The sequence below is a fragment of the Ovis canadensis genome, chromosome 12, assembly GCF_042477335.2.
Source record: "Ovis canadensis isolate MfBH-ARS-UI-01 breed Bighorn chromosome 12, ARS-UI_OviCan_v2, whole genome shotgun sequence".
NCBI classification, from domain to species: Eukaryota; Metazoa; Chordata; class Mammalia; order Artiodactyla; family Bovidae; genus Ovis; species Ovis canadensis.
Window position 1 is genome coordinate 52,398,459 of NC_091256.1, and position 24,671 is coordinate 52,423,129.

Genomic DNA, 24,671 nt, shown 5'->3' on the forward strand with positions numbered 1-24,671 from the left:
GGAGGGGGGTGGTACTGGCAATGGGCTATGCTGAGTTCTTGGAATATGTCCTGTTGGGCAGCAGCAGAAGCCCTTGGGTTGCTGAGCATGGAGCCCCAGTGTAGAGGCAGCTCTGTTAACCTGGCTGTTGTATCTGTGTATCTCTGTCTGTCTGTATGTGGGACTGTGTGTACCTGTGTGCCTGCGTCTCTGTGTGTGTGTTTCTGTATGTGCGACTGTGTGTACCTGTGCTTTCCTGTATGTTTGCCTGTGTCTCCGTGTGTCTGTCTCTGTGTGCGACTGTGCGTCCCTGTGCCTCTCTGTGCGTGTGTGCCTGTGACTCCGCGTGTGTCTGTGTGTGTGCCTGTGTGCTCGCATGTGCACACGTGCAGGATGAGGCCTTCGCTCTGTGGATTGAGCAGTGGGGCAAGCTGTATGAGGAGGAGTCCCCCTCCCGCATGATCATCCAGTACATCCACGACAACTACTTCCTGGTCAACCTGGTGGACAACGAGTTTCCGCTGGACAACTGCCTGTGGCAGGTGGTGGAAGACACATTTGAGCTTCTCAGCAGGCCCCCCCAAGACGAGAGGGAGACAGAGGCGCTGTGACCCTGCACCCTGACAACTTTAGCTTGAGGCCACTGTGTCCTGCCTTCCTCATCTCCATCCTGGCTCTCTGGGAGACCCCTATTCATTTCTCCCCAGCCCTGGCCTCCACCCTCTGATACAATGATGGCAGCTAGACTGGTGTGAGGGTCCCAGGCTCTGGCTGGACTTGAGTCCACCCCACATGGGAACCTGGTGTTCCAGTTCAGCTGAGAGTCTGTGCTCTGGTGGGGAGCAGCCCCTTCCACAAGGACCCCATGGGCAGAACGCCGTCCACCCCGAGAAGGGCTGCTGCTAATGGAGCCCCTTGGGGCCAGCCTGGGACTGCCAGTGACCTCGCTCCTGGGGCGCCAGGAGAACAGGCAAAGTGAACACTGCAGCAGGCCCTGTGGGACTGCAGAGGAGACAAGGTCATAGCGTCTCATCCTTCCACCTCCCAGGCATTGGCAGCCGGGTGCCACCCATTTGGGAATGAAGAGGCAGCCACTGCCCTGCCTGCCAACTGCCCTGTCAGGCAGCAGCCCCTGGACGGACCTTGAACTGAAACCTAATAGTTTTGGCCTCCTTTTAGCAGAGAGCTCAACTGGGTTTCTCCCCTTTCTACAGTGCTGCTGTTTGAAAGACTTATCCCCATGACTCGAGAAACTGCCTAAGGGTTAAAGGTGTTTGAACCCTTGTACCCTTGGCCTTCCCATTTCTCCCCTGGCCCTGAAGGGTGAAAGGATACCCTGCCTGTTACCATCAAGGGTGAAGATGAGGTTGGCCGAGCCTGACTGACTTCTTCAGCTGGCTTATTTTTCAGGCAGAACCCCCTCCTCCTGCCAGCTGCTTCCTCCCCCTCGGAGCACCCTGTCTAGGAAGCTGTCTGCCTGGCACTGCTCCCCACTGCCCAGGGGCTGTGACTTGACACAAGCACACAGGCTGGTCCCTGTCCCAGTCCCTCTTGTGAGTCTTCACCGGCTCAGGGGCAGGAGAGGGGGCGAGTGTCCACAGGGCAGCCTGATGGCAGGGGAAATGGATCCCAGGGGCTGGCCGGCAGGGGAGAGACAGAGAAGCGGCTGGGGTTGAGGAGGGCATTTTATTGTCCTTCACAGCTCTTGGCCTGGGCGCTCTGTGGCCTGAGCCTGCGCTCCGCAGATGGGTGGAGCTCCAATCTGTTTTCCTTTCCATGAGAACAAGTCACAGCTGCGGCTGGGCCCCCTTCTCCGCCCCAGGTCCACCCAGTGCTGGGGCTCTGGCAGCTCCCGGCCTGCTTCCGGGCCTCCTGAGGCCTGCCTTGCTGCAGGGCCCCATGCTGCTGCTGGCTCTGGCCCTTAGGCCCCTGGCTGCCAGACCTTGGTACCACTTCTTAAAGGCCTGGAATCAGGAGGGAGGAGCTCTGTGGCTCCCTTCCAGGTCTGTGTGGTCAGTACTGGGCCCAGATCCTTCTGTCCCTGAGGGAAGAGAGGGCCCTTCTCTCTGCCCCAGGTCAAAAGCCCTGGCTCAGGATATGTGTGATTTGTGACCAGGGAAGCTGGGCTCTGCACGTCAGGAAGGGGTGACGCTCAGCAACCCACAGCCATCACGGGCTGGTGTGAACGACAGCCGTGTCACGGGCCAAGCCTTGTCCTCCAACCAGTAACTAGGACTGGGCGGAGCCCTTCCTCACCGGCTGAATTAAGGAATCCAGGCTGTTCTCTCCTAACTGAATTGACCCTCCCTGAAAATGGAGAGGCTCTGGGGACAGCTGCCAGGGAGGGTGCAGCTCAGGAATGCCCAGGTGTGACCCTGTTGGGAAGGGCCTGCTGGAGATGGGGCCGCCCGCCGGTACCTGGGAAAGGACCCAGCCGTCCTCCTGACTCTGTAACCGCTGAGCCACCTGCAACCGCAGGATGCGCCGCCGCCACAGTCGCCAGGCCCATCTCAGGTGCCACTGCCTGAGCTGTGGGGACAGTTGCTAGGAGGCCCTGAGCTGGGCCCACTGCTGTCCCCGGCAGCCCCCAGCCTCTCTGCTGCCTCTCCCCACCTGCAGCCCTGAGGGCAGAAGGGGCCCTTCCCTCTGCTCCAGGCCAAAAGCCCCAGCTCGGGGGAAGGGGGGTGTGACAAGGGGATGTCATCTGAGATGTGCTAACAATGCAGGTCCCTGGGCCTGTTCCCAAGGTTTCAGGCTTGGTAGGTTCAAAGACCAAACTTGGAGAGAGAGCATGTCTAGGGTTTAGGGCTGGGAAAGGGACGGGATGGGCAATCAGCGTGAGGTTGGGAAGGGGCCCCCCACTCACCAGTGTCCGTGCCAGCCTCTCCACCCCCTGAGCATCTACCCAGCGCTGCCACACAGCTGCCCGGAGCCTGGCCTGCTGGGAGCTCTGCAGCCGGTGCAGCCGGGCCTCAAGTCGCCAGCACTGCAGGTACTTCCTCCTGAGGGGAGAGGCCCTGGTGGGTCCTGACAGCCATTACGACTTCCTCATGGTCAGGATAAAGGGCAGAGCCTCAGGCCTGGGCCTGGGATCCTGTGGGACAAGCACTGGCCGGGGGGCGCCGGCTCTGGCCACAGGTCAGGCAAACCCTTCGGCCCGGCCCCCATCTTCACCTCTCCCTCTCTACGCACACCCTCTGCTCCTACCCCAGATGCCTTGTCTTGCCCTCGAGGTCTCTGGTTTCAGAGCTGCAGTCCCCTCCTGGCCCCGCAGGGCACTGATCCTGGGCCCAGCAGGCGCACCTGGGTCCCTGCAGCTGGAGCTGGGAGGTGGGGCTGAGGGAAGGCTGGCTGTCACCTGGAAAGGGGAGTTGGAAGGGGTTAACACATCACTCAGGGGAGCAGACTTACCCACCCCGATGCTTCTGCAGGTTGAACTGTAAGAGAAGGGTGAACAAGAGATGGTGTTGAGCAAATGAAGCCGGTGTCCCTGCTTCCACCACAGCTGCCCAAGTCTCCTGTGGCCCTAAGAGAAGGAACTGGGTGGGGCGGGAGAAATTGTCATTGTTTTCCCAACATTGGGAAATGTTCCAGAAGAGGAGATGGGTGGGGAAGACAGTAAATACGTAAGACAGGTTCGCAGAGAGCTCGATGCTGATTTCCAGGCCTGTGAGGGCTGGTAACTAACTCACCGCTGCACTTCAGACCTCGTTTATCCCCAGAGGGAGGGTCTCCTTACTCTGAGCCCAGGACGCCTCTCCCTGCATCCGTCCACTGGGGCTGCGGTGCTGGGTTGGGCTGGGCCCCATGGCCCATGGCCTGCAGCTGCGGGTCTGAAGGAACAGAGAAAAACCTGACCCCCAGTGACCTGGCAGGATTCCTTTTCTGTCCTACCCCAGCCAGTCAGGGGACTTCTGTTTGTGTGTGCACAAGTGGGACGGTTCACATTGCCTCAGGTTCTCCTGTGAGGCTTCCAGAGGGGACAGAAAAGGGCCAAGAGTAATGTGGCTGTTGGTACGTGCCACTGCCTCTTCCCCCATCCTCCCGCGTGGCTGGAGACTCCAGAAGGCGAGTGGACCAATAATAGGTACCGCTCAGAGCCTGCCTGTGTCAGGTACGGCCTGTGAGGTGGGCATTTCTCTCCCTACTTAGTGACAAAGTTAAAGGTTACTCGTTTGAGGCCCTACCTCTCCAGAGTGGTCTGACTCCAGGGCTGGAGCCCCCAGCGACTGCTCTGTTCAGGCGGGGCCTCTTGAAGGGAGCCTGTGCCACCAAGAGATGGCATAAAGCCTGTCCCCGTTAGGTGAGGGCTGCCTGGGCACGTGTGTGCATGCAGTAGAAGGGGGGGGGGGTGGTGCTGGAATTCACCCTAGTACCACTGACCGTTCCTGGCATTTACTGTATTTTGTTTCTACAAGCCTCAGTTTCTCCATCAGTAGACGGGATCCCTGCCTGCCTTTGCTGACAGGAATGGAAGTGTTTATAACATACTCTGAAAATAAAGTTGTCTTGAAACACAGATCTACAAAGAAAATACCCAGAGACCTCAAAATCTGCAGTTGCCATAGCCCCACATAGGTGGAAATGCAGATTCTGCAACCAAAGTTAGTCCCTTTCAATTCTATTTAAAATAAATGACTTGAATCTTTTTTTCTTAGAACCTTCCTAGAGACTATGGCATGCTTCCTGGCATCCTAGAATAGGATTCGTGATGCTGCGAGTCATCTAGAGGAATACTGTGTGTCCTGCAATGAAGTGTCCCTAGACTGCCGTGCAGTGGCACTCCTGGTGCCTGGAGTGACACACTCACTGTGGCTTCTCCCTTCCTGTTAGGCCACCTAGCTCTTTGTCACCATTTCTACTGAACTCAATCACCTATCTTGATCCTAGGCTGCACCTTGACTTGGGAGTTCAGGTGTCTGCTCCTTAACAGTTGCCACCCAGGGTGTGTCCTTGTAGCAGACTGCACTGGCCTGGCACTCAGCAGGTGCTCAGTAGATGTTTGCTGATGGTCCCACAGTTGGGTGACTGCCAGACCGGAGGCTGTCTGAGAACCCGTAGGCGTGGTGTCCACAAGGCCACTGGGATCCTGGAGAAGCATCCAGCCACCCTGGCCGCCTGGGCTGAATCAAGCTGATTCTGAGGCCGCTGGCCCTCGGGTCATTTGGGACCTCCCACCCAACCTGGGCCCAGCCTCACCTGCCTCTTCAGGGCTGGAGGGTTCATCAGCACCAGGAGGCGCCCTCTGGTGGTCAGCCCAGGCCAGCGCCGGAGGCTGGCCCTGGGCCTGGCTGGGTGGGCTCTGCTGGCCTCCTGGACCTCTGCCTGTGGTTCTAGCCACACTCTGAACAGTGCTGTCCGCCACTGGGACCAGTGGGTTCGCAGGAAGCACCTGGGCTCAGCCTGCTGGACGTGAGTGACGGCACTTCGCTGGACATGCCCCTGAGTCGCTGATTTGGTCCAGGTCTCTTGGACCCTGAGGGGAAGGAGGAGCCCACCCGGAAGTCATCAGGGCTGGGACCCTCCAGCGGGTCCAGGCAAAGCCCCATGCCTATGCTCCCCTCCCTCATCCCTCTTCTGTTGAAATCAGGTTCAAATGGGCACAGAGACCGGCAGAATATTACACATGGGGACAGAGAGAAAGCAGGCCTGCCCACTGCTCCTATGTTCCCATCCCCCGACAAGCACTGCTGTATATTTTCAGCACCTGGTGTGCGTCTGGCCTGAGCTGAACTGAGAGCATGCCCACGATAACCCTGGGGCCACCCTGCAAGGCAGGGCTATTATCTTACTTTGACCTTCAAAGTCAGACTTGCCCAAGGAGGGAGTGGCATGACTGGAGAGTACAGAGCTGGCATTTGACCCCAGGACTAGTTGCAATGACTAGGATGTCCTATCCTATCACCCTCAGCCCCCTGAGCCCCACCACTAGCCATCAAATACCCTGTACTCTGACTCTAAACAAGTTCAAGGTCTAAGCTGGCCCTACATAGTACGGGACTGCCCTAGGTTGAGGGCACCCACCTGGCGCTCAGAGTTGGGACAGTATGGTCTCGAATGACCCGGTGCTGGCAGGACTCACGTGCCCACAGCATCCAGCAAAGGGCCTGGGCCCTGGAGCGCTCTCCTGCCTGCCGACAGGCCTTGCAACACTGGCCTGGGGCCACTCGCCCTGCAACAAAGGCCTGCTGGGCCCAGGTCCTCCTCAGCTGCTTGTCCGCCTGGCACCCCTGCTCTCGGCTTTTCCAGCAGGAGGCCTGGGCCACATGCAGCTCCTGAGGCTGGGATGTGATCACTGGGGCCTCACTGGCAAATGTGGCCCCGGGTATCCGTCTCCTCAGACCATCTTGGAAGGCTGGACGCTTGGCCCAGGAGGCTTTCACGACTCCAAACCAGGCCTGGAAGTGGCTGCAGAACAGGGGCAGAGGAGGGGCCTAGGTGGCTTCCCAGTCAGAAGTCTGATTTATTCAAAGTTCAGTTCAATCGATCAGTCGTGTCCAACTCTGCAACCCCATGGACTGCAGTACTCCAGTCCAGGTATTCAAAGCTACACCTGAAACTCGTCCACAAACCATCACAGGTTATACACAGTTTTGTATACACAGCCTAGGTGCCTTAAGAACATCTGGACCAGACTTCCCTGGAGGTCCAGTGGTTAAGACTCTGCCTTCCACCCATTGCAGGGGCCTTGGGTTCAATCCCTGGTTAGGGAACTAAGATCCCACATGTGATGCTATGCAGCATGGGCAAAACAAAAAAAAAATCAATACTTTTTTTTTTTTAAAGGAAAAAAAGGAAGTGTGGACTGATGTGTGACAGGTGAGAGCCCTGGCTTTCATTTAGGGGCCTCGGCATGCGTGCGCCCTGGCTGCTGAGGGCAGGCTGCCTGGGATGGTGTGGGAGCCTGGTGATGTGGGTCCAGGTCCCCTACATCAGGGGAACAGCCACACCCTGCCTGCCCTCACACGGCAACTCTAGGGCAGGAGGTCAGTGAGGGGACTGTGGTCAGAGGGGCCAAGAAAACATCAGCTACTCTGCAGTGAATGGCTCACTGCTTCTGTGGGAGCACTGAGAATGCCTGTGAGTTTGTATAGAACCAGCCCTGGGAGAACACACATCCAGGTAATTCCTTGGTGGTCCAGTGGTTAGATCTCCATGCTTTCATTGTCAGGGGCCCTGGGTTCAATCCCTAGTTGGGGAACTAGGATCCCACAGGCTGTGGGGTGTGGCCAAAGATAATTTTTTAAAAAACTACACGCATCTATGATCTGTATACACGTGTCACTAGACCGGCTCTATTTCAGATTTCGCGCTCTTCTTTGACCATGGTATTCTCCTGTGCTGTGATTCATTAAACAAGACGTGGAGTTGGAACACACGCTCTAGTGGCTGTTTGAGGAGTTGGTTCCCCCATCTTAGCAGTGAGCTTTGAAACCAAAGGGCTGACCCAGCCAGGAGGTGGAGACCCAGGGCTTGTCAGGGCATTGGGAGGGGTTAGGGGCTTACCGTCCCCCCTCCTCCTGAACAGCATGGAGAATGGAAGCTTGATGGTTTTGACTCCAGGCTGGGGTCTCCCTTCATGCCCCTGTTGCCTGGATGCCAGGTCTCCAGCCTGGCCTGTCTCTCGAGCTGCAGAGGCCACCCAGCCTCCCATCCCTAGGCTCTCTCCCTGCTGCTTCCGAGGTGGGGATGAGCCTCGCGCACCCACCTCTGCAGTAGCAGCTGCTCTGGACTGGCCGCCACGGGTCTCCGGCGAGCTGCCGCCTGCTGCCAGCCCCAGAACATGGCCCTCTGCAGGCCCTGGAAGCGGGCCTGCATCCACCGCTGGCACTTCTCCTGCAGGAATGCCTGTCCTATGGCCAGAGAGATGCTGAGGTGCCTCTGAGTGCTCATTCCAGCCTCAGCCTGGGCCCTGGGGAACCATGGGCCCCTGCTTCGCCAGTCTCGATCGTCTACCCAAGCGGGAATGGCTAACTGGGTTAAAATGCTCCCATTATAGGTGTTCTACTGGTAACTAAGCCAACCAACTCATAGAGTTCTTTTAAATTTCTTGATGATGTTTAGGAATCAGGAGAATTCACACAAAAATATAGATTTCCAGCTTTTCTGTAAAAACAGAGGTCTGGCAACACTGGGTCAATATCCCTGGGCAACAGTTGGGTCAGGGAAGTTGCTGTCCCCAGTGGACAGGACACAAACTTTCTGAACAGCCAAGTCCCCACCTGCCAGCCCACTGATACGACATTGGAGGAGTGAGAAGCCTCTAAAATGGCCCCACTGACCCCTGCTTCCTGTGCTGGGCTCTGAGGACCACCTGACTCCTAAGAGGATGATGAGGATGCAGTTGAAGATGGTGATGATGACGGTCACACCCACAAGGAGCTGGGTTCTGAGCCAAGCACTCCATGTGGATTGTCTCATAGAAGCCCCACCACTACCCTAGCAGGTGGGTACCAGTGTCCCCATTTTATGGATGAATAAGCTGAGACTCAGGTTAAGTAGCTTGTTTAAAGTCCATACAGTCAGGGAATGGAAGAGTGGGGAGTGTGAACCCAAGCATACGGCATCCACACACACACACACACCACACCCTGCCCCCCCAACCCCGGTCCCAATCTGTCAACCAGTCCATCACTGGACTCTGTGCTAGAGGACCTGAATCCTGGATGTCCCTGCTGGATCTTGGCCCCTCCCTCACCCCTGGTGCCCCGTCCCAGTCCCCGACTCACTCTGCCAGTAGCAGTGCCAGTGGCTCAGGGCATGTCGCTGCAGTCTCTGGCCCCGTTCCTGGGCCCACCGCTCCACCTCCCGCCGCTGTACCAGCCGCTGTCGCCACAGGCCCAGGGCAGCCCTGCCCCTCCGATCCCAGGCCCAGTGGGCAGCCAGCTTTCTCTGGGTCCCTTGGGCTGTTGCCCAGTGGCTCCAGTCAAGGAGGGTGCTGGGAAGGGGAGTGTCCACCCTCAGGTGGTCACTCCCACCCTGGGCCAGCCTGGCCCTGCCCTCCCCTCCCCTCAGCAGCAAGGAGGCGTTTGGGTGACCCTTCCTCCTGTTTCCATCATGGAGGAGGAGGGGTTGCTGGGGGCTGGAGGGCTTCAACGCTACCCTGAGGGTCATGCTGATGGGTGGTCAGGATACAGTGGGACCCGAGACCCCCGATGCCAAATGCTGTGATGAACAGCACTGTGAACTGAGTGCTTGCTAATGCCACTGTACCTGCTAGGGGATGTGCGTGCCCCTACCTCGTTGAGTCGCACCAGTGAGAGCCCTAGTATGAACCCCATACAAATGGGGAGATAGAGGCACAGAGAGGTTAAGCAACTTGCCGAGATCACGCAGCCAGTGTGGGGCAAAGCTGAGTTGACCACAGCCATGAAATTTCTGAGAGAAATGAATACCCTGCCTCACATGATCCCTCCCCTCCCCCTCATGCCTCGCAGCAGGGCAGGGTAGGAGGGCAGTACCTGAGTCTGGGGAGTGAGGGGGGCCCTCTGGGATGCAGATCCCAAGGGGATGCGGATGGAAAGGCAAGGATTGCTGGGAAACAGTAAATCCACAGTGGGGGCGGGCAGCACGGCTCCCATCCTGGGAGGGGTCCTTACCGCCTCTGAAGCGTGCTCTGGTGCCACCTCGCTGCGTCCCGGGACTGCTGGGCCCGCGCCCGCCAGAGCAGAAGACATCGCCCCTGCTGTCGCCGACCCACTGCCCACAGAAAGCTCAATCGGAGCATCTCCAGGAGGGCAGGGGCCCTGGAAGCCTGGGGAAGGAGGTGTGGGGTCCTGGGTGCCCTGGCCTGCCACCATCTCCTCCCCCGTCCTCCTCCCCACCCTCTGCCCCTCACCTTGTCCTGGGAGCTTCTCTGGTGTGTGCTGCAGCCTGGCGGGGCCTCCCCTCCCAGGGCGCAGCCCAGCAGATCTGGGCCCGAGGCAATCCTGGCGCTGCCTGGATCCCGTGCTCTCAGGCGCCAGCCCCTCAGGATGTGCCGCAGTGCCCGCCACTGCACGCCCTCGAAGAAGGAGCTATAGGAGGGGGCAGGGGAGTGCCAGGGTCGCACCTCACCCATGGCTGGGGGTGCTGGAAGGGCGCAGAGCTGGGCACCACCAGACTGGCTGCACACTGGGACCAGCCGGGGCTCTAAGAGATACCGATGTCGACTGGGGTCCACTGGGGCCCCACCCCTTTAGATTCTGCTTTAATGGTGTGGGTGCCGCCTGGGCTTCCCAAAGTCCCAGGATGAACTTCATGAGCAGCTGAGGCCAAGAGCACAGCTCTACCTGCCTGATCACCTGCTTGATTCTCACCACACTCCCTGGGAAGGTGGGGGGAGCCAGGCCCAGGCCCACAGACCCAAGACTCAAGAGCCCACACCAGTATTTCTGCCTCCACTTGGTTACAAAGGTAGGGAAACGGAGGCTTGAGGAAAGGTCATTTCCTCAAACGCCAAACAGTGTTAGACCTGGGATCCTAGCACTGGCCTCAGGCTACAGGGAAGCCCAGACATGTCGCAGGGAGATATGGACAGTGCCCTGGTACCCAAATGCCAGAGGACAGTCTGGCAGAGGGAGGGCTACCTTCTGAAGGATCATGGTGAATTGAGTTTCCCTGGAGTGCCAGCATTAAAAGAGACTGAGGGTCCAAGTGGACCAAGTGGGTGAGGGGCTGATGGGTGCCGGGTATACAACTTTTAAGGACAGAACTCTTAACCCTGCAGCAGCTAGTTTTCATTCCTCCTGACATCCCATTAGTGAAGCTGACCCCTCCTGACCTCCGCCAGCCCCCTCACCCACAACCATCAGCCTGGGCCCTGAATCCCAGCATCCTGTCTTGTATAAAAGCATCATGAAGAAGGTCTCACTATAGGGACTTTCTTGCCAAAGATTCACAGTGTGATTTAGAGCATGGTGCTTGACCCCTCTGAACCTGTATCTCTAGCTGTGTAATAAGGCAACTGTGTTGTGTCTTAGTCGTTCAGTCGGGTCCGACTCTTTTCAACCCCATGGACTGTAGCCCACCAGGTTCCTCTGTCCATGGGATTCTCCAGGCAAGAATACTGGAGTGAGTTGCCATTTTCTACTTTGGGGGATCTTCCCAACCTAGGGCTCAAATCTGCATCTCCTGCATTGGCAGGCGGATTCTTAACCACTGAGCCACCAGGGAAGCCCCAGTAAGGCAACTGGGGGCAGGGAAAAGTGGCTCGCTTTTATTCATTTAGAGTATCTACTCTGTGCATACAGGCAGTCCAGGCACCTGCAAAATACTGGGGGGCATTGATGAGGAGACAGACATGGTTTCCCACTTAACCAGGAGATGGGTGAGAGGTGGGTTCTGGTTCTGAGGAGGGAGTTGAGCATTAAACCAACCTCCCATCATGTTCCGGCCATCCTGGTGGGATTCCACGTCTGTGCCCCTGGCACGCCCTGCCCACCCTCCCCAACCCCTGCCACCAGCTCTCTGCTCAGCCACTGTCTCAGTGTCCCTGGGTCACCTCCCACAGCCCCATACCCGCCGGGCACCATGGGGTGCCAGGCCCCAGGCTGAGACTACAGGGAGGAGCAGGATGCCACCTGTTCCTATGGAATGCTCCATCCTGTGCTGAGCACTGCTCACACGCCCACCCTAGGCTCCCCCAGACCCTACCCCAGGTCACAAGCTTGTGGTCACCTACTCCGCCTGCTGGCGCTGGGACAGCCGCGTCCTCCAGAGCAACAGCACCCGCTGGAGGGCCAGCTTCCGGCAGGCTTCTTGCAGGGAGCCCTGGCCTTGCTCCTGAGGCAGCACCCGGGCCGCAGCCATCAGCCTCAGCCCATGGGCTGTGGCCCCTCCAGGGACTGAGCTGAAGAGAGCCATGTTCCCTAAGAAGTAGACAAGAGATGAATCAGTGACCTCTCTCTGCTCAAAGCCATTGGCGGTCACTGCCTCAGCCCCTTAGGACCTCTCTCCTCATAGGCACTGCCCCCTCCCACCACCTCCAAACCCTCCCCCATCAGGACACCTCAAAGATCCTGTTTGGTCTCAGGTGCAGGGGCTGTGTGTCTCCCTTAGATTTGGGGCTTCCCAGGAATAGGCGCTACACAGCCCTTCGAGGTAGAGGATGGAATGGGTTTCTCCTCTAGAGGAGCTCATGACAGCGGCCAGGATGGGGCCCACCAAGGCCTGCTGCTCCAGGGACCCTCCCAGGTCTGCCAGGCTGCACCCTTGAGAAAGCTCCCAATCTCATCACCTCCCATCCTGAGAATCCGTAAGTCAGCCAGGGCGACTGCAGAAGGAGCTGAATTGGCGCTGTTTGCTGGGTGTGGGGAGGGGAAGCCCTTTGGCCAGCTGCTCACTCACCTGCCTTCTGCCAACAAAGGGACAGCTGGGCCACCTTCGCCCCGTCTGAGGCCCGGAGCTGCTTCATCTTCACCCACTGCTGCAAGCACGTCCTCAGGGTCCCTGCTTGGCGGTTGGCCACGTGGTCCCGATACCGGGTCCCTCTTTGCACGAAACGCTGCCAGGCCCCAAAGCACCTGGACAGCCAAGAGAAAGTGCTGGTATTCGTCATAATGAACAGCAGCTATGGCCACCTGCCATGTGCCAGACACACCACTGAGGCCCTGGGTGAGCCACTCGCCTCCCTGAGCCTCAGCTTTCTCATCTGTAAAATGGGGCTGCTGTAAGGATAGTGAGGCATGCCATCTGCTCAGGCCGCACCACCATCACTTCTGGGTGCCTGGCAGTTCTTTGCTGCCTCCTACCTGGCCTCCCGCATCCACTGTTGCCCCCACTCCTCTGGTCAGTGTCTACAGCATAACCAGACTCATATTTTTCTTTCTTTTTTTAAAAATTGTATTTTTATTTTTTGGCTGTGCCTCAAGGCTTGTGGGATCTTAGTTCCCCGACCAGGGATCAAACCCGTACCTCCTGCAGTGAAAGTGTGGAGCCCTAAACCACTGGACCCCCAGGGAAGTCCCTGCTGCTGCGTCGCTTCAGTCGTGTCCGACTCTGTGCGACCCCATAGATGGCAGTCCACCAGGCTCCGCCGTCCCTGGGATTCTCCAGGCAAGAACACTGGAGTGGGTTGCCATTTCCTTCTCCAATGCATCAAAGTGAAAAATGAAAGTGAAGTCGCTCAGTCGTATTCGACCCTCAGCGACCCCATGGACTGCAGCCTACCAGGCTCCTCTGTCCATGGGATTTTCCAGGCAACAGTACTGGAGTGGGGTGCCATTGCCTTCTCCGAGGGAAGTCCCTAGAGAAATATTTTTCAAGTGTTAGGAGAAGGCAATGGCACCCCACTCCAGTACTCCTGCCTGGAAAATCTCATGGACAGAGGAGCCTGGTGCGCTGCAGTCCATGGGGTCGCTAAGAGTTGGACACGACTGAGTGACTTCACTTTCACTTTTCACTTTCATGCATTGGAGAAGGAAATGGCAGCCCACTCCAGTGTTCTTGCCTGGAGAACCCCAGGGACGGGGGAGCCTGGTGGGCTGCATAGCCCAGTCTATGGGTCGCATAGAGTCGGACACGACTGGAGCGACTTAGCAGCAGCAGCAGCAGTCGCTCTATTCTGTCTGACTCTGTGACCCTGATAGACTATAGTCCAACAGGCTCCTCTGTCCATGGGATTTCCCAGGCAAGAATACTAGGGTGGGTAGCCATTCCCTTCTCCAGAAGCTCTTCCTGACCCAGGGATGGAACCTGGGTCTTCTGCATTGCAGGCATCTTACTCTCTTGCAAAAGTCCTCCAGTAGTAGTCTCCCTGCTCTGATGAAAATTTCAACTGCTCCCCACTGCCAACAAGGCCCTCTCTGATGATCTGCCCCCCAACACCACTGCACACCTTTCCAACTTCATCTCAGACCACCCTGGCCTCCAACCCTGCACTAACAGGGTTCCAACTTGACTGTCCTTCTTTGAATTCTCCATGTTCCGCTGTCAGAGGCCTTTGAACGTGCTGTTCCCTCTGCCCGGCGCTCCTGTCTGCTCTCCTCTACCAGTCAACCATGCATCCTTCCCATCTCTGCTGAACTCGGGTCGAGGTCAGCTCCCTTTGTTAGATGTTCTCACAGAGAAATTCCCTAGTGGTCCAGTGGTTAAGAATCCACCTGCCAATGCCAGGGACACGGGTTCAACCCCTGGTCCGGGAAGATCCCACATGCCACGGGGCAACTAAGCCCGTGTGCCACAACCATTGAGTCCAGGACCTCTAGAGTCGGTGCTCCGCAACGAGAGAAGCCACTGGAGTGAGAAACCCGCACACTGCAACTGGAGAGTAGCCCCCGCTCACCACAACTAGAGAGAGCCCTCGCGGCAATGAAGACTCACACGGCACAAAACAAGTTCTCACAGAAAACTCTATCAGGGGACGCAAGCAGCAGAATGCAGACCGTGGGAAGCTGCCAGACAGGCAACCTGGTTTCTTCAACAGATCATTGAGAGGAAGAAACAACAAGAAGCTCAGAGGGAATGCCACAGACTTTGATGGTTCCTCAACCAATGGCAGCACATGGGCCTTATTCAGATCCCGATTCAAACAGATGATAACAACACATAGTAGAAGCGGAAATTTGAATGTTGACCAACTATTTCTTGGTGTTAAGGAATTATTCATATTTTAGGTGTGGTCATGGTATGGTGGTACGCGCGTGCTCAATTGCTTCAGTCCTGTCTGACCCCATGGACGGCCGCCCGCCAGGCTCCTCTGTCCATGGGATTCTCCAGGCAAGAGTACTGGAGTGAGTTTCCATTTCCTCCTCCAGGGGATCTTCCCAGCCCAGGGATTGAACCGGTGTCTCTGGTGTCTCCTGCATTGGCAAGAGGGTTCTTCACCACTAGCACCACCTGGGGAAGCCCATGGAATGGTGGTTCTGTTGTTTTCAAGACTCTGTTTTACGCATGTAGAACCGTGGTGGATTCATGTCAATGTATGGCAAAACCAATACAGTATTGTAAAGTGAAATAAAGTAAAAGTTAAAAAAAAAGACTCTATTTTAGAGATGCTGCAGAAATATGTACATATGAAATGATAGGATGCCTGGGGTTTTTGTGGGGGAAGTAGCTAGGGTACAGATGAAACAAGTTTTCTCAGGAGGTGATTTTCTTGATGGGTACATTGAAGCTATTTATTCTGTTTTCCTACTTTTGTGTAAGATAAAAATGTCCCATAATAAAATAGTTAACAGGGAAAAAAAATCTTCATGTAGCTCTGTGTTCCTTCACTTCACAACACTTAACTTGGGTGGTATTCATACACACGCATCCTTTGTGATTGTTAATTTCCTTCCTATCTGTCCCTGCACTGAGTCATGGGTTCCATGGACTTAAAGCTCTGCTTATAATTGAATCCCTGGCTTCCCAGGTGGCTCAGTGGTAAAGAATCCATGGTACATATACACAATGGAATACTCAGCTATAAAAAGGGATGCATTTGAGTCAGTTCTAATGAGGTGGATGAGCCTGGAGCCTATTATACAGAGTGAAGTATGTCAGAAAGAGAAAGACAAATGCTGTATATTAATGCATATTTATGGAATTTAGAAAGACAGTACTGATGATCCTACATGCAGGGCAGCAAAGGAGACACAGATGTAAAGAACAGACTTTTGGACTCAGTGGGAGAAGGCAAGGGTGGAATGATATGAGAGAATAGCATTGAAACATGTACACTGCCATACGTAAAATAGACGACGAGGGCAAGTTCAATGCATGAAGCAGGGTACCCAAAGCTGGTGCTCTGGGACAACCTGGAGAGATGGGGTGAGGAGGGAGGTGGGGGCGGGTAGAATGAGGGAACACATGTATACTTGTGGCCGGTTCATATTGATGTATGGCAAAAACCATCACAGTATTGTAAAGTAATTATCCTCCAATTAAAATAAATAAGTAAATTAAAAAAAAAGAATCCACCTCCCGAAGCAGGAGACACAGGAGATGTGTTTTGATCCCTGAGTCAGGAAGATCCTCTGGAGGAGGAAATGGCAACCCACTCCACTTGCCTGGAAAATCCCATGGACAGAGGAGCCTGATGAACTGTAGTTCATGGGGTCGCAAAGAGTCAGACAGGACTCAGCAACTGAGCACGCATGCATAACTAAATCCCAGCCCCTGGGTGGTGTCTGGCAGGTCTTAGTGTCTCATTAAATGGTGGATGTATTCATTTCTTATTTTCATTGTTCTCTCAACACCAGGAGTCAAGAATTGACTTAAGGGGCTTCCCTGGTGGTCCAGTGGTTAAGACTCCACACTCCCGTGCAGTGGCCCGGGTTTGATCCTTGATTAGGGAACTAGATCCCACATGCTGCAACTAAAGATCCTGCTTGCCACGATTAAGACCCAGTGAAGCCAAATAAATATATATTTTGTGAAAAATTGACTTAAAGGGCCTCTCCCAGCTGCATCCCACCTCTCTGCCTCAGGGAAAGTGGTCCCCACTCTCTCTTCCCCCTACCTGCAGAGCCAGGTTCTCCGATGCTGAGGGTCCAGTAGGGCCACCCAGGCCGCACCTGCAGCAGGAGAGCGCCAGGCGTGGGGGGGCCTCGCCATCCTCTGAGTCCTCAGCGTAGCCTGGGAGGCCTCTCCCTGGACCCCCTTCTCCTGCCTGCCCCATCCCTTCTGATGGCACCACAAGAGGAAGACTAAGGGAGGGAAGAAGGTGGGAAGAGAGAGTGAGTAGAGGGGAGCAACAGGGTCAGGAGGGACCACTGAGTCCTGGGATGCCAGGCTGAGTGGCCTTGGACCCGTCAGTCACTCTCCATCTCTGGGCCTCTGTTTCCCCATGAGTGAGTCATGTCTAAGGACTTCCCAGTTCTAACATACAAGCTTCTGTCTGGCTTGTATCCATCTTCCACGGCACACAAATGCGGGATGTGCCCCTCTTATACTATGTGTCCTTGAGCTGGTCACTTAATTTCCCTATGCCTCAGTTCCCCATCAGTAAAATGGGAACAATGCCGTGCCAAGGTCACCATGAGACTTAAATGAGATCTTGTCTGGGAAGTTGCCAGGGTAGATACTCAATAAGCACTCACTTACTCACTGAGGAGCCCCTGCCCCCTTGCCCTGCCCAGTGTGGGGGCCTGGGCCTACCCTGCCTGGCTCTGTCTGCCCAGTGTAGGGACTCGGGCCCTGCCCCGCCTGGATCCATCTCCCCCTTTCCCCAGAACCCCACATCTCACCAGACAGATGTTGCAGAGCCTGCAGGATCGGGACTCCCCTGTCTCCTCCATCTGGCCTCGGCCCAGAACACAACGGAATCGGCTGGGCTCCCGCCTCCTCTCTCAGACTCCCTGGACTGAGAGTGAAGTTGCCCAGATAGAAACTGATGTCCTCCCCAGCCTAGGGAAGGCACCCAGTCCCAACCCATCCACCCCAGTCCTGAAGGACCATTTGCTGGCAGGAGCAAAGGTGCGCTGAGCCACCCGCCTGTTCTATTCCAGACAGTACATTCTGTTCCTGATATGTGAGTAATTTGTGGGGAGGGTTCTGCTTTTGCTGTATTCTCTTTAATACCATTTGGGTTTTTTTACAACAAACATGCATTAAAATAAATATCACTTAAATAAATATTTTAAACACAATTGTTTAAAAATAAGAATGGAATTTCCCTGATGGTCTGTCCAGTGGTTAAGAATCCACCTGCCAACAGGGCACATGGGTTCAATCCCTGGTCTGGGAAGCTCCCACATGCCATGGAGCAACTAAGCCTGTGCACACGACTACTAACCTGTGCTCTAGAGCCCGAGAGCTACAACGACTAAAGCCCATGAGCCTAGAGCCTGTGCTCCACAACAAGAGAAGCCACCACAGTGAGAGGCCTGAGCCCCCACTCCCTGCAACTAGCGACAGCCTGCAAACAGCAACAAAGACCCAGCAGAGCCTCAACTAAATCAATAAAATTTTAAAAATGAAAAAAAGAACAAAATCAATAACATTGTTGGGATGGAAAACTGAGGAACTGAAAATAGCCATCTTAAACCTCACTGCTCCAGAAATGACCATTATTTCCATTTTAGCATTTTGGGGGGGGGCAGGGGGAAATGAGATTTATTTACTTATTTTTATTTTTAACAGTGGTAATTAAAATGCACATAAAATTTACCATCTTAACCATTTTAAGTAAATATTTTAAACACAAGTGTTTTAAAATAAATATTTTAAACACAATAACCATTTTAAGTGAACAGTTCAGTGGTGTTAACTAATTCACATTGTTATGCAACATTTAAATATTTTATATTAAAATATTATATTATATTTTATAATATAAAATATAATTTTATATTAAGATTTTACCAGTTGAGCCACAAGGGAAGCCCAAGAATACTGGAGTGGGTAGCCTATCCCTTCTCCAGCGGATCTTCCCAACCCAGGAATTGAACCGGGGTCTCCTGCACTGCAGGTGGATTCTTTAACAACTAAGCTATCAAGGAAGCCCATCTTGGGTACTATTTTTCCTTTTTTTTAGCCACACAGTTTGTGGAATCTCCCCAACCAGGGACTGAACCCAGGCCCTTGGGATGAAAGCAGAGTCCTGCAGCAAATTCCCACTGGCTGTCTCTTTTACGTATAGTAATGCTTATGTCTCAGTTTGCTATATGGTGCAGGGAGCTCAAACCCGGTACTCTGTGACAACCTAGAGGGGTGGGATGGGAAGGGAGGCTCAAGAGGGAGGAGACATATGTATACCTATGGCTGATTCATGTTGACATAGGACAGAAACTGACGCAATATTGTAAAGCAACTATCCTCCAATTAAAAATAAATAGTTTTGTTTTTTTTTTTTAAAGCACAGAATCCTATCCACTGGACTGCTGGGGAATTCCTTCTTAGGTACTATTTTGGTGGGGGGAGCTGTGCTAGGTCTTCATTGGTGCATGGGCTGTTTTCTAGTTCTGGCAAGTTCTAGTTGCAACTAAATGCAACTACTCTCTAGTTGCATTTGAGTGGGCTTTTCATTGCAGTGGCTTCTCTTGTTGTGGAGCATGGGCTCCAGAGCACACAGGCTTCAATACTGTGGCACAGGGGCTCAGTAGCTGTGATTCCCTGGGCTCTAGAGAAAAGGTTCAGTACCTGTAGCACATAGGCTTAGTTGTTCCGCAGCAGGTGGGATCTTCCCAGATCAGGGATCGAACCCATGTCTCCTGCATTGGCAGGTGGATTCTTCACCACTGAGCCACCAGGGAAGCCCACTAGGCACTGTTTTTTTAACCCTCTTTTTTTTCTCCCACCATTAAAAATACCCATATGCAAATACCCATAAAGCTACTTCTAGGAAGGAGGATAAGATACATAAGGAGGGAGATGAAACTTTTGAATTAACTGAAATACTTGCAACTATCTTGAATGTTTTTTCAAATCAAGCATGCATTCCTATTATGATTATTATAATAGGAAAAAACACCAATAAAGATATGGAAACAAAAAATAAAAAAAGAATGAGGAGGAATTTTTAAAATCTTGATAAACATCATATTGAACAGTTGCCAAATGTTTATCACATGGTTAAATTACAATTTTCTCACTTGATGTTGGATAGTTAGGCTGTTTTGAAGTTTTCAAAGGTATAAATAACGCCGCAATGGACATCCTTTTGCAAAAATCCTTGACCACATTTGAGGGGAAGTGGGGGACAAGGAGGGAAGGCCACAAGCACTGTCCAGGTCACACTGACCAACCTGGGGTGTCCCAGACTACCTGCTTCTCCAGGCACCATCCATCACCGGCTTCCTTCCTGAGGGGCCTTGGTCCTGGTCTTCCCTGGAGGACAGGGGTCTTGGCCCAGCCTGGACGTGAGGCTGCCCTTGTTTGTGCTGCTGAATCAAGTGTCTCCACTAGGTCAAGAGAGAAGGGGAAGAGGGACATTGGCTGATGGCTCAAGTATGCCCTGAGCGGAAAGGGCAGAGACAAAGTCAGACACTGGTCTTAACCAATTAGATGGCCCTGCCTCTTTGGGAATGAATGGATAGATGGATGGACGGATGGAGAAATGGAGCCCAAGAGGCAAGGTTTTCCTTGGGAGACAAAACCTGGAGCTAGACCCTCTCAAAACACTTGTCCTAAGGAGGGACAAACACCGAAATGCCCTCCCAGTCCTGGCTAGCAAACCTCTAGTAAAAAATTGTTGTTTAATCGCTAAGTTGTGTCCAACTCTTTCTACAGCATGGACTATAGCCCACCAGGCTTCTCTGTCCATAGGATTTCTCAGGCAAAAATATTGGAGTGGGTTGCCATTTCTTTCTCCAAGGGGTCTTCCTGACCCAGGGATCGAAACTGCATCTCCTGCATTGGCGGGCAGATTCTTTACTGCTGACCCACCAGGGAAGCCCCTACTTGAAAAAAAACAAAAGCAACCACTTAAATAGCAGAGGGCTTGCCATGTGCCAAGCAGGATTCTGAGTTCCTTATATTTATTAATTTAACCTCACAACGGGGCTTCCCTTGTAGCTCAGCTGGTAAAGAATCCACTTGCAATGCGGGAGGCCTGGGTTCCATCCCTGGGATGGGAAGATCCACTGGAGGAGGGCATGGCAACCCACTCCAGTATTCTTGCCTGGAGAATTCCCACGGACAGAGGGATTGCAGAGAGTCGGACATGACTGAGCAAATAAGCACAGCACAACCTCACAACAACCTTGAGAGGTATGTACTATTGTGAGTGCATTTCAGAGCTAAAGAGACTAAGGCACAGAGAGGTCAAGTAACTTCCCCAAGATCACACAGTGAGAAAATGTGGAGGAAAGGAAAGCGGTGGAAACAGGATTTGAGCTTGAGCAGAGTTCAGTCACGTGTCTGGACTGATGCCTGCCTGCTCTACTGCTAATCACTCAGGGGGAACAACCTGTGCCTCAAGAAAGCCTCCTCCCCAGACACACAAGTGTTTCATCACCTCTCCATGCCCTAATCTAGAGGTTCCTAACCTTCTGGAAGGTTCGGGCCAGCAGGGTCTGAGTGTGTCGCTCCCACGCCACCTCCAGCTGGGCCTCCCGGAGCCACAGTGCCCACCGCAGTGCCCGCAGACCCCTGCGTAACAGCTGCCGCCGGCCCAGCGCCACAGCTGCCGCCACTGCCCGCCGCCGCTGTGCCCAGCGCCACCATGCTCTGAAACATCTGGACAGCCACTGCCAGCTGGGGACAGATGAGGCTGACCAGGGGTGGGCCTGGCCCCCCAGCCCCAGGGAGCAGCTGGGGGCTCAGCACCACCCACATTGCCTTTCCAGCATGGAGGGTGATGCTCCACCCTGAGGCAGGAGGGCTAGCTGGACACCGGGAGGCCTTTCCTCTGCAGAGGGCTAGCCTTGGAAATTCCATAAAAAAGGGCTCCTGGAGGCAGGGGAATGCCCTGTTTGACTGCCAAGAGTGCAGGGCAGCCTAACAAGTTTCAGATCCCAGGAAGCAGCAGCCCCCACATTCCTGTCCTTAGGGGCCTGGGAGGTTCCCTCCCCCTTAAATTCTGCAAGGATTTGCCAGCCGGGCCTTATCGCCATCAGGCCCGAATCTGCAGGCAAGTGGGACAGGAGCTGTTCTCAGAGCGTGGCCTCGGTCCCCACGCCACAGCACATATCCTCACCCGCCGAACTCAGGCTCCAGGTTCACAGTGTTTCTGGCTTTGTTCTTGGAAAATAAAAGAACACAACACACTCTCAGGCCGAGAAGCGAGCAGGACTAGATACCCCCTGCTAAACCTGCCTCCCCAAGGCCTCCCTTTGGAGGGAGGGTGACAGGGTAGTGACAGCCAGCTTGGACTGAGAATTCCTGGAAGGGAGGGCAGCCCCCAACCCAGGGTCCCCTAACTCCCAGACTCCTCTGGCCCCTACCTGCAGGGCACTCCTCGCGGAGGCTCTGTCTGGCAGCCCGGAAGCTGGCCTTTCTTTCCCCCTGCTGATCCGCTCCCTTGGGGCCCTGTTCCCTCCTTCCCGCCCAGGAAGGATGTCCCGGGCTGAACTGGATGAGGTTGGAGAGCAGAATCTGGCCTCCCTGCTGTCCGCCTCTGGAGGGAGCAGGGGGTTCCCCCTCTGCCCCCAGCCGTGTGTAGTCCCCGGCGAGCACTGCTCTCCTTGCCTTAGTGGGCAGGCAGAAAGGACCACCTGCTCAGGGTCAAGGGCATCCCCAGGCAGCATCTGCAGAGTGGTCCTCAGTGATGCACGCTTGCTGCTTGCCTGAGAGTCTGAGAGACCCTCCTGGGCCCCCTGTGTCGCTGGGAAACCGGGAGTTCCCCTGAGGCCTCGGGAGTGTCTCCTCCTCTCATCCCAGGAATCAAGAACAGGCTGGCTGGGCTGGGAGCAGACAGGGAGCGTCTGGCCAGCTCTGGTCCAGGGCTCCTGCAGCACAGGGCCTGGGGGTTCCCGGGATGCCTGGCACCTGAGCCGCACTGCCTCACACTCCAGGCGTTGCACACAGACCAGCAGCTGGTGAATGGCAGCTTGGGATGGGGCCTGAGGCGGGCTCTGGGCAGGGACAGCCAGGTCTTTCAGGGTCAGGGGTTCCCCCGCGAGCCTGGAGGCCCAGCCCCCCAGGCCACACTGGGATCTAGGGTCTGACCATGCAGGCCCTTTGAGTGGAGCCAGCCGTGTAGTAAGCCTGATGTCTGGGCAAGAGGGATCTGTGGCCAGCAGCCAGGACCGCCTCAGACTGGAGGATGGGTGAGCCAGTGGCCCTCGGGATAGGGGGCTTCCCTGGGGCATCAGGTGGGGCCAGAATCTCTTCTGAGGCTCTGACCAGAGCTGGGGGCTGGTGAGACGTCCACACTCAGCTGTGTGGGTCTCCCTGGGGCACAAGTTACTTTGCTGGATTGCAAAGTCTTGGGGTCTCCCAACCAAGGGCTTCAGGTTGACCTGCTGCTGGAAGCTTGAGTTGGTCAGATGGCTGGTCGTGTCCCTCAGGACGAGGCCCAGGCTGGGGCTGGGGCTGGGGCTGGCCAGGTTGCTCTGGACTCGGCAAGGCTCCTGGTGCAGCACTGTCCCCAGGCACGGCGTGGCAGCAGGCCCTCCCCTCTCAGCCGGGCCCACGGGCACCCACTGGCCATGTCTACTGGCCAGGCCAACACCCAGGCTCTTCCGGAGTCTCCGTGGCTCTAAAGAAAGGACAGACAGTTATGCACTGGGGGAGGACTCTGTGGTCAGTGCTCGGGAGGGACAGGGGAGGGAGCCCAGAGTCCAGAGGTCTGTGTCACCTATTGTCCCAGGTGGACCGATGGATGCACCCCAAAAGCGGTGGACTGATGGATGCCAGGATGCACCCCTGGCATCAGTGCAGGGACTCAGAGTGGGGATGGGGCAGGGGCTCGGAAGGAGGGCAGCGGGAAGCAGGGAGAGAGTAGGGAGGCTGCTGAGGGGGTTCCCAGGTGAGAGGTGATGGGGCTGAGATGGGGGCAGTAGGAGGGTGGAGAGAAGGCAGATCAGATCTGCTGAGAAGGTGAAGGCGTGAAAGAGGGTGAAGGGGAAAGAAGCATCAAGGACGACTCCCTGGTGTCCAGCTTGAGCAGAGGTGCTAGGTGAGGGGTGGCTCACAGCTGGAGTCAAAGCAAGACCCAACACATTAAAGTTAAAAGGGAGCTGCTCTGGGGACCAAGGGTGTGGGGCTTAGAGCTCTCCCCCTCACAGCCACCACCCCCCAACCCCGCTCCACCGCCACCAGTCTCCCCAGCCCGCCTCCCTTCCACCCAGCCTCTTGGGTGCTGGTGAGATGCCTCGGAGGGCCTGGCAGGTAGAATGGGCCATGAAAGTTCGCAGACAGGAACTAAAGTTCAGAGAGGTTAAGTATCTTGGCCTATGGTCACACAGCTAGAACACAGAGAACCTGGCGTGTGAATTGGAATCTGCACTGGTTCTTGGGTTGCTCTCACTCTTGGCTGCACAGCTCTGTGGCCTGATGAGCAGGGGGGTTCCTCAGCCACCACTGCAAAGACCTAGCTCTGGGGCTCCTGTTTCCCCCTTTTTCATCTCACGTCCTGACTTCCTGATCCTCCCTTGGAGCCTGGGCTGGAAGACTTTGTCCTGGTCCAGTTGGCCTCAAACAGCTAATCTCAGGAATTAACAAGGCCCTGGGCTGGCCTGTCTGCGAAAGGGGCTCTGGGCTGCTACCCAAGGGGGCCCTGCTCTTGCCACCTCTGATCCAGACCCATTGAACCTCTTGCCTGGCCTCAGGGAGGTTGCCGGCCTGGGGGGCACATTCTCCTTGTGGCTGGCATCAGGTCTCAGCTCCATGTGCTCCAGGGCAGAGCTGGGGGCGAGGGGCAGTGATCTTGTTCCACACCACAGCTGGCTGTCCTATTTGATTAGAGGGGCTCTGAGGGGTAAGGACAGGGTGTCCAGCTCCTACCCAGCCATGCCCATCCCTGGTCCCCAATCCCACCCTTCACCAGCATCCCTGGCTGCCCTGAGGTCCAGCCTGGCTGTCCTGTTCAGGGCCCCTTTGGGTCTCCTCTCCCCAGCCCCCTACCACCCTATTCCCTTGTCATTTTCTCATGTCTTCCGGCACCCACTCCTTCTAACACTGATGACAGATTCCTGTGGACTGCGTTTCCCCAGCAGCCCTGTCAGGTAGGGGCTCTTTCTTTCAGACCTCTAGGCAGAATGAGGTGCCCCTCTTTGATTCCTGTGGCCACTTCCCAATCATTCTCCCTCTCTTCTCTAGAATGCTCTGCTTCTAAGCTCCAGGTGAGCCAGCAAGGAAGTCCTGATTATTTATTTTTTGAAGATGTCAGCTTCAGCTCACTGTCA

The 24,671-nt window shown here is 55.3% G+C and overlaps 2 protein-coding genes across 9 annotated transcripts in view; one reads left to right on the top strand and one right to left on the bottom strand.

The window, feature by feature from the left end:
* MTHFR (methylenetetrahydrofolate reductase) overlaps positions 1–4,498 on the top strand; it is an 18,220-nt gene extending 13,722 nt beyond the window's left edge. For all 8 annotated transcript variants that reach the window (XM_069544731.1, XM_069544733.1, XM_069544728.1 and 5 more), the window contains one exon: positions 372–4,498. In XM_069544731.1, the coding sequence (XP_069400832.1) occupies positions 372–590 (219 nt within the window). In that variant the 3' untranslated portion in view covers positions 591–4,498. The remainder of the gene's footprint in view (positions 1–371) is intronic.
* Positions 1,707–24,155, bottom strand: C12H1orf167 (chromosome 12 C1orf167 homolog). The gene is given in 20 exon segments (XM_069544375.1): positions 1,707–1,943; positions 2,236–2,286; positions 2,369–2,774; positions 2,776–2,950; positions 3,283–3,337; positions 5,179–5,455; positions 6,004–6,387; positions 7,688–7,832; positions 8,262–8,368; positions 8,678–8,917; positions 9,579–9,733; positions 9,818–9,995; positions 11,642–11,828; positions 12,307–12,482; positions 16,403–16,589; positions 17,130–17,180; positions 19,664–19,784; positions 20,871–21,078; positions 22,012–23,023; positions 24,086–24,155. Coding segments are annotated over 20 exon segments (4,362 nt in total). The 3' UTR covers positions 1,707–1,766.
* Positions 24,156–24,671: the final 516 nt, after the last annotated feature.